The sequence below is a fragment of the Bos grunniens genome, chromosome 10 (assembly GCF_055505025.1).
Source record: "Bos grunniens cultivar Pamir isolate PY7600 chromosome 10, Bosgru_T2T1.0, whole genome shotgun sequence".
Classification (NCBI taxonomy): domain Eukaryota; kingdom Metazoa; phylum Chordata; class Mammalia; order Artiodactyla; family Bovidae; genus Bos; species Bos grunniens.
In genome coordinates, this window is record NC_141174.1 from 76,571,789 (window position 1) to 76,585,721 (window position 13,933).

The window sequence follows — 13,933 nt, forward strand, 5'->3', positions numbered from 1 at the left end:
TATCAGTACACTAATAATGTTTCTATATTGATAAACTATATCCCAAAGGGTATTTAAGAAACAATTGACTGTGTCTGAAGAGGGAAATAGGGGGACTGAGAGCTGTCTAGGAAAAGAAGATTCTTCTCATTGTGTATACTTTGTCATGTAAATGTATTACCTATTCAAAAACAAACATAATTTTTAAAAAAAAAGGATTTGCTTCCACCTAGATAGACTATCTCTATTGGAGAAGGAAAGGGCACCCACTCCAGTGTTCTTGCCTGGAGAACCCCAGGGACGGGGAGCCTGGTAGGCTGCCGTCTATCGGGTTGCACAGTCGGACACGACTGAAGCAACTTAACAGCAGCAGACTATCTCTGCATGAGACACAAGACACTACAAGACTAACTGCTTCCAGAAATGAAAAGTGAGTAGTTCAGGAACAGGAGTGAAAGGCAAGAGTTTTCACTCTGAATTTTTTGTACCTTTGGAATTTGTACCATGTGAATGTATTAAACTCTTACATTTTTTTAAAGTAGAATGCAATTTTTAAAAAGTAGCATGTAATAGTCCACCAGACTTTTTCTTTAGTTTTAATTATAGCTTACTTATACTTCAAATTGATTCTGTGAACCTAACAAAGGAAGCAAAGGTTCAGGACAGAAATCATGAATGTACAAAAATTATTTCTTCAAATCACTTTTCAACAAATTTTAAAACTTCATAGGGAAGAAAAAACTCTTCAACCTATAAAAATCTGTGTAATTAGCAATGAAATAGAAAGGGATGTTTTGAGCTTTTAAGTAAAGATTTTTTCATCCTCTTTCTCGGATACCATTTTAACTTTGGGGTACTATAATTGGCAATGGACAGAGACCTGGCGTGCTGCAATTCATGGGGTCGCAGAGTCAGACACGACTGAGTGACTGAACTATAAAAATTATTTTTTAAGAGATTTGATATTCTACATCCTTAAAGAAGAAAATGTTACTTGGTTGCTATTAAATTAGGTAAAGCAAGGGTATTTACTTGCCTTAGAGATGGGAATACCAGACCACCTGATCTGCCTCTTGAGAAACCTATATGCAGGTCAGGAAGCAACAGTTAGAACTGGACATGGAACAACAGACTGGTTCCAAATAGGAAAAGGAGTACATCAAGGCTGTATACTGTCACCCTGCTTATTTAACTTATATGCAGAGTACATCATGAGAAACGCTGGACTGGAAGAAACACAAGCTGGAATCAAGATTTCTGGGAGAAATATCAATAACCTCAGATATGCAGATGACACCACCCTTATGGCAGAAAGTGAAGAGGAACTCAAAAGCCTCTTGATGAAAGTGAAAAAGGAGACTGAAAAAGTTGGCTTAAAGCTCAACATTCAGAAAACGAAGATCATGGCATCCGGTCCCATCACTTCATGGGAAATAGATGGGGAAACAGTGGAAACAGTGTCAGACTTTATGTTGTGGGGTTCCAAAATCACTGCAGATGGTGACTGCAGCCATGAAATTAAAAGACGCTTATTCCTTGGAAGGAAAGTTATGACCAACCTAAACAGCATATTCAAAAGCAGAGACATTACTTTGCCAACAAAGGTCCATCTAGTCAAGGCTAGGGTTTTTCCAGTAGTCATGTATGGATGTGAGAGTTGGACTGTGAAGAAGGCTGATCGCTGAAGAATTGCTGCTTTTGAACTGTGGTGTTGGAGAAGACTCTTGAGAGTCCCTTGGACTGCAAGGAGATCCAACCAGTCCATTCTAGAGATCAATCCTGGGTGTTCTTTGGAAGGAATGATGCTAAAGCTGAAACTCCAGTACTTTGGCCACCTGATGCGAAGAGTTGACTCGCTGGAAAAGACTCTGATGCTGGGAAGGATTGGGGGCAGGAGGAGAAGGGGATGACAGAGGATTCGATGGACGTGAGTTTGAGTGAGCTCCGGGAGATGGTGATGGACAGGGAGGCCTGATGTGCTGTGATTCATGGCATCGCAAAGAGTTGGACACGACTGAGCGACTGAACTGAACTACAATGACTAAATATAAAATACACTCAAATGATTTCAGTATGACTTTTACTACCTAAAAAACAATGGAACTTGGAATTTAGGTAATTCCATGGCAGTTCTTCCCAAGCCAGTAACAATAAATCACAAAATTTAAGAGTTAGAAAAGGCTGTAAGGATAATTTAATTCAACCCCTTATATCACAGACATAGAAACAAAGGCCCCAAAAGTTTAAACTTAAACTTGTACAACTAATATATGGGGGGAAAAATAACTAGAACCTTGATGTTCTGCCTCCTCAACCAGTATGATTTCAAGTCTTGCCTCTAATATGATGTAAAGTTACTGAAAGTATCCTTCAAATTTCTTTATTGGTTCTATATTATACTGTGATAATAGTCAGAAATGACCACTATTTAATAAAGAAAAACAAGGAATAAATCATTAAAAGTATTTTAATTACTATAATCTTGAGATCAACAACATATTGGCAAGTTTTCTGCAGTAGAAGTACATTCCTAAATAAGTAGATCCAGGGCAACAGCTAGCAAAAAAGAAGTAATTTTATCTCAAATGCCAAAAAGTCAACTTTCAACATAACTTTATCAATGTGAATTACTCTTAAATAGAAATAGGAACTAAACATACATGCATCAAATTGTACCTTCATTCAATGATATGACACCTCCAATCAAGTTCATACATGGGCAAATACATTAAGTATATACAAATAAATGTATGTTTCCAAATAACAAGCTACAGGCTCACTCATTCCTGAAACCAAAACGTTCACATAAACATACTGTCAAATATGGCAACAAAAAAAAAATGTAAAGAAACATATGTACACCAGAACCCAAACTGACATGTAGACATAAAACAGAGGTGCTTATACAGTATACTTAAACATATTGCTCAGTCAGAAATAGCTCAAACATAAACAAATGGTGATCTACAAACACCAAAAATTATTGTAAGCTTTTTGCTACCAGTGAAAACTCAACAGTTCACCCTAAAATTGAGTTTAAAATGCTTATGCCTCAAATAAAAGAAACTGAAAAGGAAACCTGAAGCCACCCCCCACCCACTGCCACTTAATCTCTTATAAGTTGGAAACGTAAAGACAATTTTGAAGACTCAGTACAAACACAAAAGGCTGGTGACTCCTATATAAAACAAAGATTATTTACTAAATAAAATCACTGAAAGAGAACAGAGAAAATTCTGTGAGGTCAACTAAATTCTTTTTACTTTAAAAGCCCTGCTAGAGACTGGCTGCTGCTCTAATTCATTATTTGGGGAGGCAAAACTAAAAAAACTGTTGGCAGGTTCAGGTGCTGTGGGAGAACCCACAAAAAATGGTCTGAACTGAAAATCTCCATCTCCACCACCCCGATTTCGAACTGGTGTACCGTCCAAAGGAAACTTGGAGTTGTTCCCTAGAAGAAAAATAAGGGAAGAACTTAAGTATCTATTTCCTTACAGATCTTCTGGATCAAAAAACAAAGTCATTCAATAATATTTTAACAGAACTCAACACTTATGACCTGCGTAAAACATACACCTTGGATAAAGAAAAGATGGCCTCCTCCCCTTACCACAGTATAGATATCTTACCTGCTTCTGTGTGCAGTTTCCAGTGATACCCATTACCTCATCACCAAAAGTAATTTAACACAGTGAAATACTTTTGTAGAGCTAGAATTTACAGTATTATAATTTTATTATCTATTAATCTATATCCAAGGAATATCATATATATTCATGTGTGTGTGTCTTTTGTCCCGGGTTCTTTAAGAACAAATTTCTTTTTTACAATTTCCGTAAGTGCTCTGGAAAATATATGACTACCATGAAAACCAGGCACATATTCACGTCCCAAGATCAATTAGCACACCCTTAAGAAAAATTATACAATAGATCTGATAAACATTTAACAGCTTCCAATGGGGCTTCCCTTGAGGCTTAGCTGGTAAAGAATCCACCCGCAATGCGGGAAACCTGGGTTCAATCCCTGGGTTGGGAAGATCCCTGGAGAAGGTTACCCACTCCAATATTCTAGCCTAGATAATTCCATGAACTGTATAGTCCATGGAGTTGCCAAGAGTCAGACACAACTGAGTGACTTTCACTGAACCCATCCTTGGCTTTAGTTATATAACTAAAGGAGAATGTTGACTATATCTACTTCAAGCCAACAATGGTAGCAAGAGGTGAAAGGAAAAAGATAAGTGTGTGCAAAAAAAGGAATAGGTAAGCACTGGCAAAAATGGAAGAAATTGAAATAAATGTGGATAGTCACAAGGAAAAAATAAGAATACCTATAATGCCCATACACAATAATACTTTGATTGACTAAATCATATGATTAACTGAAAGCTAAGTTGAAACTTGTTTCAATTCTCCTATGATATTCTTCATCTCATTACTTCATGCCTTTTCTAGGATATCATCTTCTCAACAATAAAATTCAAAAAAAGAGGTTTTTAAAAATCCAGCTCAAATAAAAGTTCATCTCAAGAATTTTCACTTTTTTGTGTGTCAAAAAAGCATATTAATAGCATAGTAAAAACTATTAGATTCTGTTATATCAAGAGTGGTATAAAGGAGAGAACTCAGGAAGAGATTCTCTGCCATCTGACAAGTAGAAAAAAGCTAGACTGTATATTTCCAGGAGGCAGAAATCTTATCTGGATAATCCTTACATCCCCATTGCCCAAATTTTTTTCCAGCAGTCTGGCACATGAAACATGCTTAATAAATATTTGATAAATTTATGAATGAATAAACAGAAGAACAACCAATAATAACTTAAGAACTGTGCAATCAGTATTGTCATGTGAAAGAAACTAAAACATGGTCTTCTCACAGGATCTCAAATAGTTAAGAGTATGGGCTCTGAAGACAGCTCTGTGACCTTGACTAATTTACTTAACCTCTCTGTTCCTCAGCTTTCTCATCTGTAATATAGGCATGATAATAAACACCTACCTCATAAAGTTTTATAAATGACACAAATTTATAAATTTCACAAATACATGTGAAATTATAAGTTTCTAATACTTAGTAAGGAATTAATAAATGGAAGCTAATATTATTATTATTACTGCAACTAAATAGCTTTTCATTTGAAGTGGAAATTTGCCAGCTTTAATTTTGGAATTATTTACTCTATTCAAATAAATTGAAGATGTAGTTAAAAATGTAAGCAAATAAAACAGATAAAAGTAAGGATGTGCTGACTGAGACACAGATGAAGAACCTAGAGCCTACCACTAATACTACCACTCTAGGCCTCTGTAGTCTCCACTAACTGCATGGAACTATGCAGGGTACAGTGTGAAACATCACTAATTTAAAGAACTGATACTGGATATTACATGTCCTTTCTTACCTAATGGGAAGCCAAAAACACCAGACTGTGCAATCATAGATGGTTCAAGAGTACTATCTTGGTTAGCAATAGTGATATTTCGTAGCCTAAGGCTATCATAGAGACCTTGGAGCTTTTGATACTGGCGATTTCGCTCCATAAGTTTCTCAGAAATGTCACTGAACTTTTTCTTATATTCTTCTAGCACTTTCTTCATGGAGGTGACCTCCCCTTTCATAGAGGTCAATTCTACATCCTTGCTCTGTATTTGCTGAGTATATATCTTCTCCATCTGTTTCAGATGGCCCTCTGCCTTGCTGAAATTGTATTCTTGATAGAGACGCTCCTGGTGTACCTGTCCCAAGAGAGAAAAGATTTAAGGTAATAAATGCAAAGTTGCTCATTTTAACTTTATACAAACACAGAAAGAAAAGAAATACACACGTACTGGAATGTTATTACTTTATTTTTTTTATTTGTTATTACTTTAAATTTTAGAATCAGATTAAGAAGAAATTAGGATGTACAAAAGAATAATTATTATAGAAAATAATACACTATGTCACTAAATGCATAGAAAAAAATGGAGGAATACTCTCAAAGCATGACCATTACACCAACAAAAAATGTGAATATTTGTTTAACCTCAACAAGTGACATGTAGACCAAAGGTTCCAAGAAATCTAACACTAATATTTCAAGTAATCCATAGTGTGGAGAACATTTTATAAAACAGTTCCCAATTATCCCTGCCTTCTAACACTTATATCCTCCCCTTGATCTAGACAGGACCTGTGACTAGATTACAGGAAAAATGACAGGATATCGCTTCATCAGTACATTACATAAGAATATAGTTTCTCTTACTAGCATACTCTCTCTCTTGCTGGATTTGTGGAAGTAAGAGGCCAAGTTGGAAAGGCCAACAGGCAAGTGACTAAGAGCAGTCTCTGGGAAATAGCCAGCAAAATACTAAGGTCACAATGACTTTAAGGATAGACTTTACAACAATACCACATGTTCATGTTCAATCAATACTACCCCCCAAACTGGGATCTACTTTAAGACAGAGTGTCTATTCATTTCAGTCAATAAGTATTACTGAGACTTAAGACCAGTAACTATGATGGCCACTGAGGACCCAAAGATACACAGGAATCAAAACATGACCTAAAGAACTCTCCTAACTAGAAAAGATAAGCAAATATATAAGTAATTACGATATAGTATAAATAATACAACAAAGTAAGCATAAGAAGATATAGGAGCATAGAAGAGGAACATTTTACCTAGAAAAATATAATGAAAATATTTATGTGACAGATGACAAACAGACCTTTTAGAAGCATTATTATAATTGCATATATAAGATATAACACTATTATACTCAAGGACCTGATTAAAGTTTTCCACAGATAAGCCTTTCTAAAAAGAAGCCAAAGGCAGAAATCAAAAAAGGAAATAAGGATATGAATTTGAAGATAAGAATGCTCATTATAGCATTTTTAAAATAACTTACAATTTATGATACAATTCAATCATTAAAATTATGATTTTATTATTTCATCAAACACACAAAAATTTTAAACCTCTGTATGTCAAAAAAATCAAGGAAGACTAACAAAAGTGAAAAAAATTTCTTGCAACATCTGAGTTAAGTATATGTATAGAGAGAATTCTTAAAAATCAGTGGGGGGAAATCTACAGCAAATGAAATAAAATAAAACAGATAACTAACAAAAGAAAAATATACTTAAAATACAGGAAAATGTATTCATCTAAAGGCCATCCAACAAATGCATATTTAGAGAGCAATGAGATTCTACTGTAATCATATCTAATTGGTGAGCAGAAAGTATGGTGAACAAGCACCTGCCTACATTTCTTAAGGGAACACAAACTGACAAGATCTAACTGGAGGGCAACTTTTAGTACTACAATTTTTAAAACTTTGAAATGTTTCACTTTCAGGTATTTAAAGTTAGCAAAAAATTAAGGATATGAATTTAATGATAACAGTACTCATCCCAGCATTTTAATAACTTGGAAATAAATTATGATACATTATAACCATTAAAATTATGATTATAGAATGGCTAATTTTTAAATATTTAATAAAATACTCATAACAGGCATAATCTATTGTCAATTTACCTGGCCACAAAAATGGTATCTGTGGTATTATTCTAGGTTTGTATAGACAAAATATATATAAATATATATTTATACCTAGGAAAATCTAGTAATATACAAACATAAGTATCAAGACTAGTTATCTCTGAGTGATGGAATTATGGATTATTTTTATTTTCTTCCTTTTGGATTTTCAACACTAAACATATTACTTTTGCAAAAAAGAAAATTAAAAAGAACATTTTTCCATACATTTATTAAAAAACAAACACAAACACAGTGAAGGAAAAACTTTAGAAGCATTCACATACGCCTCAAAGCATACTCTCCAGAGAAACTAGCCTAAGCACTAACCTGGTATGTCCAGAAGGCCAGCGCTCGGGAGCTGATGTCCAACACAATCTCTGGTCTAAGTCCCGCCAATACCATGGCTTTATATTCCTCTGATGGACTGAGTTCTGTGCGGACAATATCTAGCTTTCCAGAAAGAGTACTGTTGCAGGCAGGGCAGATAGCTGGTGAACGACTAAACTCACCACTACCATGCTGATCACAGAATATATGAGAGCAGGCAGTGACCCATGCATAACCAGAGAGTTTGACACGACACTTGCGATAATTACAAAGCAGCATGTCTTCACACAAAGACATAATAGATAATAAAGTCTCCAGATGCTAAAAGAATCCTAAAAAGGGATAAATGAAAGTCAATTTGCAGTAAAATTAAATAAATAAAAATAAATTGAAACATGTTATTTTACTAAGACAAAATAATATACCTTTTATTATGCTTTTGTATTACAATCAATACATAATATTGATTTCAGCCACCCAACAATATTGTGCTCCTTCTTTGTGCAAACCACTGCTAAGGCCATGAAAAATTTTTTTAACGAAAAAGTTAAAGACACAGGTAGTTCCATATCTCACTTATAAGTTAAAAATAATATGTTCATGCAAAAAAAAAAAGTTTAGGAACATTTACAAAGTACAGATAAAAATTAAATTAGTGCCTTTTGCCATTTCTCAATACCTAAACAAAAGTCCAAATGTATTACCCATTCATAGTTTGCTAGAATATTTTAGTATCACTTCTCACACTTGGCAGATATAAAAAGTCCAGGCACTAATTTTAGCCATTCTTTAATGCAAAGTATTTTAAGTTACATTTTTAGGTTTTCATATATGCTGATTCCTCAGATTGTTTAACTGTGTTGCCTTGACTAGTAACCTATACTATTAAATAGAAACTAACCTAATTCATTCAAGTAGTTGACATGATGAAGCCTGAAAATCTATATAAAAGCAAACTTTATCACCAATTAAACAACTCACCTATTAATGTAAATACTATTCAATGCTATGCTTCTATTCCATTATTTTTCAACTAGGCAGCAATATCCTGAACATATCAAAATTAGCCATTATTGTATAAAATAGGTCTTCTCTTGTGCCTCAGACAGTAAAGAATCTGCCTGCAATGCAGGAGACCCGCGTTTGACCCCTGGGTCGGGAAGATCCCCTGGAGAAGGGAATGGCTATCCACTCCAGTATTCTTGCCTGGGGAATTCCACAGACACAGGAGCTTGGTGGGCCTACTGTCCAAGGGGTTGCAGAGTCAGACACGACTGAGCGGCTAACACTTTGAATAAAATAATAGTGACACACCAATTATACACCAAGGGAAGATGGTCACATTTAGAAACGGATAAATTCTGTCAAGACAGTTGCCTGGGTCACAGGGGTAGGACAAGGACGCTCCGACATGTTTTACCCCAAATGTCCCTGCTGAAGGAGTCTCCACAGGTACCTGGCGGCCGCAGTTAAAGGCCTTCGTCGCTCCAGCAGGGTAGAGTGCAGACGGGAAGAAGAGCTCGGAACAGTTTGGAACCTGAGTCCCTTACCAGGCAGAGCCAGTGTTAGTTGCTCAGTCTTGACTCTTTGCAACCGCCAAGCTCCTCTGTCCATGGGATTTCCCAGGCAAGAATACTGGAGTGGGTGGCCATTCCCTTCTCCAGGGGATCTGCACCAGGCAGAGCGAGAGGTGCAGCTAGTTCAAAATTTTCCACAAGGTCGGGGAACGAGTCAATTTAGTGAGCCGTCCAATTTAGCGAGGACCAAGTTTTGAAGATTAGACTCACGGAAACTTCAAACTCGCAGCGCTCTCAAAAGAAAATACTAACAAGATTAATTAAACAATTGTTTTTAAAATCTAACCTGAGACTCCCAAGAAAAGCGCGGGAAAACACCGTTGCTGCCTTAACTCCACGACGACGACAACAAGCGAGGATTCTCCACTGGCGACGCCACTACGTCTTAGGGCGCATGCGCGGGGTCGCAAAGCCTGCCGGGTGGTGGGCGCCAAGTCACGCAACTCAGGATCCTGGGACCCGAGGCCTCTGGCACCTGGACTATGGGCGTTGCACCCCCAGGAGCGCGTGTCTTTGAGTGAATCTGACTGAGGCTGGTCTAGGTGTCCCACTTGGGAGCCTCGCAGATACTGTCCTTGTGTGCGGTTTTCAGCCCTCGACTGGCACAAGCTGTTATTTAGTCGCTAGTCGTGTCTCTTTGTGACCCACATGGACTGTAGCCCACCAAGCCCCTCTCTCCTAGCTGTCCTCAGCCTATCATTTGAGGTCAGAGTAGAGTGGGGACAGTTGAGAAGCTAACAGCAGGAGTGAGTACACGCAGGTGTTTGTTCTGGGAAATTTTAGGGAGTACCGGCTGGGCAACAAGGCTTTGTATTTCAGGAAAGTCTCCCAAATTGTGTGATATCTATAATTTGACACCTACCACCTCTGTTGTATTTTCTGCCGTTTTTTAATCCATCTTGAGATAGACATCTTTCCAGTTTTTCACATCCTCTATATAAAGAACTTACTCCTTGGAAGGAAAGTTATGACCAACCTAGATAGCATATTCAAAAGCAGAGACATTACTTTGCCAACAAAGGTCCATCTAGTCAAGGCTATGGTTTTTCCAGTGGTCATGTATGGATGTGAGAGTTGGACTGTGAAGAAGGCTGAGTGCCGAAGAATTGATGCTTTTGAACTGTGGTGTTGGAGAAGACTCTTAAGAGTCCCTTGGACTGCAAGGAGATCCAACGAGTCCATTCTGAAGGAGATCAGCCCTGATTTCTTTGGAAGGAATGATGCTAAAGCTGAAACTCCAGTACTTTGGCCACCTGATGCGAAGAGTTGACTCATTGGAAAAGACTCTGATGCTGGGAGGGATTGGGGGCAGGAGGAGAAGGGGACGACAGAGGATGAGATGGCTGGATGGCATCACTGACTCGATGGACGTCACAGTGAACTCCGGGAGTTGGTGATAGACAGGGAGGCCTGGCGTGCTGCGATTCATGGGGTCGCAAAGAGTCGGACAGGACTGAGCGACTGATCTGATCTGATCTGATCTAAAGAACTTGATTTAGAATCTGCAATATGAACGTTCATACAGCTCTTAAGCAATAGGGTTAGGTTTCACAGCTTTTCTGAGATCATCCACGTGTGTACATTCCTGGGCCTGCTTGGATTAATAATTGTTTAAATGTTTGCACCCATTTTATCCTAATACTTTTACCTATTACATTTTCTCTTCTGTACTTACTGTATGACTTTCTGCTCAATCTATGAATCTATTAGAATTCATATTAGAAATTAAGCTGAGAGCTCCAGGGGTCCTAAGAATATAAGCCTAATGCTGACTTTTGTAGCCACCTTTCCTGAAGATGTGACACTAGTATGAATTAGTAACAGAAACAATCCAATAAATCAGCAACACAACGGGGACACTAAGCCCTGCAAACCCCCTTATAGGTTGTGAATCTATATATTAAACCTTTCTCCTTCAGACAAAAACCTACTCTGATTAAACAGCTTTCTCTAGTTTTTTGTCTATCTGTAACTGGTTCACAGTAATCAAGGTCATCTTGGCCTTTGTATACTTTTCCTAAAATGTCTTCTGAGAGTTCAAAATAGAAATTCAATCTAGAGTTACAAAACGGGTTTGAAGAAAATCATGGTTTCCATATGTAAACCATGTAATCCCCAACATGTTTTGGTTATCTGAGCCTTTTGTGCATTTTCTGGTTTTAACTATGCCAAATGTAGAAATATTGAAGTACAATAAAAAGGTACACTCTCATGTCAAGTTATAAAACACAAAGCATTCACATTTGACCTAACTTTGAGTCTAGCCAAGTTACCTTTGTGCTACAATATGATCCCTTCCTGCTTCTTCAATTTCATTGTTTCCCCAAAGCCTGGTGTAACCCACACCATTTTTAAAGTCAGTTTCCAATTTCCAACCTATTTGGCTAAAAGCCTATATGAATCATGTGTGTGTGTGTGTGTGTGTGTATGTACACAGATAGATATACCTACACACATATACACACATTTGGTGGGGGGGAACGACGGGGATGTTTTGCCAGATAGGAAAAAGTGGGGGGAGCTACAAACTCTTAATATAATATCCCACTAGTCTGGAATACCAGGAAATAGACTTAACCTGTTTTTTGGTGGCATGTGTCCTGTTCTCTCAAGGCACAGAAAAACCCTTCCGTGGCTCATTTCTAAGGTGCTCCTGAGGATGAAACCACTGAAATCAGTTAAGGCTGGGATACAGAGACCTGACCACCAAAAAGAGCATTTTAAAATATTGGTTTTTCTAACTTATGGTTCCTGGGAGGAAGGGATAGTTATGGACTTTAGGAAGGTCGTGTACACAGTGCTACAGTTTAAATGGATAACCAACAAAGACCTATCGTATAGCACATGGAACTCTGTTCGATGTTATGTGCCAGTCTGTGTGGGAGGCAATTGGGGGGATACATGTATATTTATGGCTGAGTCCCTTCACTGTTCACCTGAAACTACCACACATTGGTAATCGGCTATACCCCAATACAAAATGTTTTTGATGTTAAATGAATAAATAAAGTACTAAAAATAGACAGGCTTTTATTATTAAATATTAAGCATATAAAAAATATGTGGAGAATGACCATCACTCAATCTAATAAACCCAAACTCTTCTCAAGTTTGATGTTTTTTAATGAGGTAACAAGTTAACAGCCATTCAATCCATTTTCCTTTTACCTCTCCAGAGGTAAACAAGCCAGATTTGGGGGGTTATCATTCTCATACAGGTTTTTAATATGTACATACATCAAACTTTGTTTTCATGTTCTCAAACTACTAAATCTCACACAATATATATCAGTTGGCCATTTTTAAGTCTTTTTTTTTGAAGTGTAAAGTTAATACACATACCTTATATTAATTCATTTTAACAGCCGAATTATACAAACCACAATTTATTTACTCATTCTTCTAATGGACATTGGTTCCAGGCTTTTACAACTAAGAATATTTTACTGCAATAAACTTTCTGTGCCCATTTCTTTGAGTACACATGTCAAGAACTCCTTAAGAATACCCAAAGATTGGGTATAATCATCTTCAAAAAAAATGATGTTGCCAAACCTTCTCCAAAGTAATAAATTAATTTCACTGCTACCAGCAACTCCAACCTTGACAACATGTTTAAGTGTCAGAGTTCATTTGTTCTGTTTCAATTTTTGCCCATCTGATGGCAGTGAAATGGAATCTCAGTGTTGTTTTAATGTAAAGTTATTTTATTAGTAGTTAGATTAAGCATCTTTTCATGTGACTACTCAGGGATCCTCATCTATGAATTGTTCATTCATATCCTTTGATCATTTTCTTGATTTAAATGGAGCCTTTGTCAGTTACATGGCATGCAAACTTAAGTTTGAATTTTAGTGTATACAAATTTATCAGTCTTTTCTTTTGCCTTATGGCTAATCCAATGTCACAGTGCCATATTCTTTGCTTTTATATAGGCTTGAAGTTTTGCTTTCAATTTACAGATCTTTAATCCATTCTTCGGAGAAGGCAATGGCACCCCACTCCAGTACTCTTGCCTGGAAAATCCCATGGGCAGAGGAGCCAGGTGGGCTGCAGTCCATGGGATCGCTAAGAGTCGGACACGACTGAGCGATTCTCTTTCACCTTTCACTTTCATGCATTAGAGAAGGAAATGGCAACCCACTCCAGTGTTCTTGCCTGGAGAATCCCAGGGACGGGGCAGCCTGGTGGGCTGCCGTCTATGGGGTTGCATAGAGTCAGACACGACTGAAGTGACTTAGCAGTAGCAGTAGCAATCCATTCTTCCTAACATAAAAAGTCTGGATAAACTCTGACAGCACAATTTGTGCATTCATTATCATATACCATTTAACTGGTATTTTACCATGAAGTTTGATATTGATCTTGTTTAGATATTATAAGTACTTACTGGCTATATTATGTACCACATTTCTCTAAGAGCTTCAGAAATAATAATCTTCCTATTATGTGTGAATCTCAGGTAGTCAGCATCATCTACTCTAAATCTAATTTGATATTTATAT

At 37.1% G+C, this 13,933-nt stretch overlaps 1 protein-coding gene across 1 annotated transcript; it reads right to left on the reverse strand.

Moving 5' to 3' along the window:
- Window positions 1–2,428: 2,428 nt before the first annotated feature.
- On the reverse strand, window positions 2,429–10,738 carry CCNB1IP1 (cyclin B1 interacting protein 1). The gene is made up of 4 exons (XM_086322124.1): window positions 9,715–10,738; window positions 7,852–8,183; window positions 5,386–5,719; window positions 2,429–3,430 (listed from the first exon to the last, which is right to left on the reverse strand). The coding sequence occupies exons 2-4, from the start codon at window positions 8,146–8,148 to the stop codon at window positions 3,228–3,230; spliced, it is 834 nt and encodes a 277-aa protein (XP_086178250.1). The 5' UTR covers window positions 8,149–8,183; window positions 9,715–10,738; the 3' UTR covers window positions 2,429–3,227.
- Between the last annotated feature and the right edge of the window lie 3,195 nt (window positions 10,739–13,933).

Excerpts from the sequence above, each read along its gene's own strand:
- CCNB1IP1 (XM_086322124.1), bottom strand. The coding sequence starts at position 8,148 with ATGTCTTTGTGTGAAGACATGCTGCTTTGTAATTATCGCAAGTGTCGT. Across the intron at positions 5,720-7,851 it reads TGGCCTTCTGGACATACCAG|GTACACCAGGAGCGTCTCTA; the intron begins GTTAGTGCTTAG and ends CTCTTGGGACAG. Across the intron at positions 3,431-5,385 it reads TGTTTTTGGCTTCCCATTAG|GGAACAACTCCAAGTTTCCT; the intron begins GTAAGAAAGGAC and ends TTTTTCTTCTAG.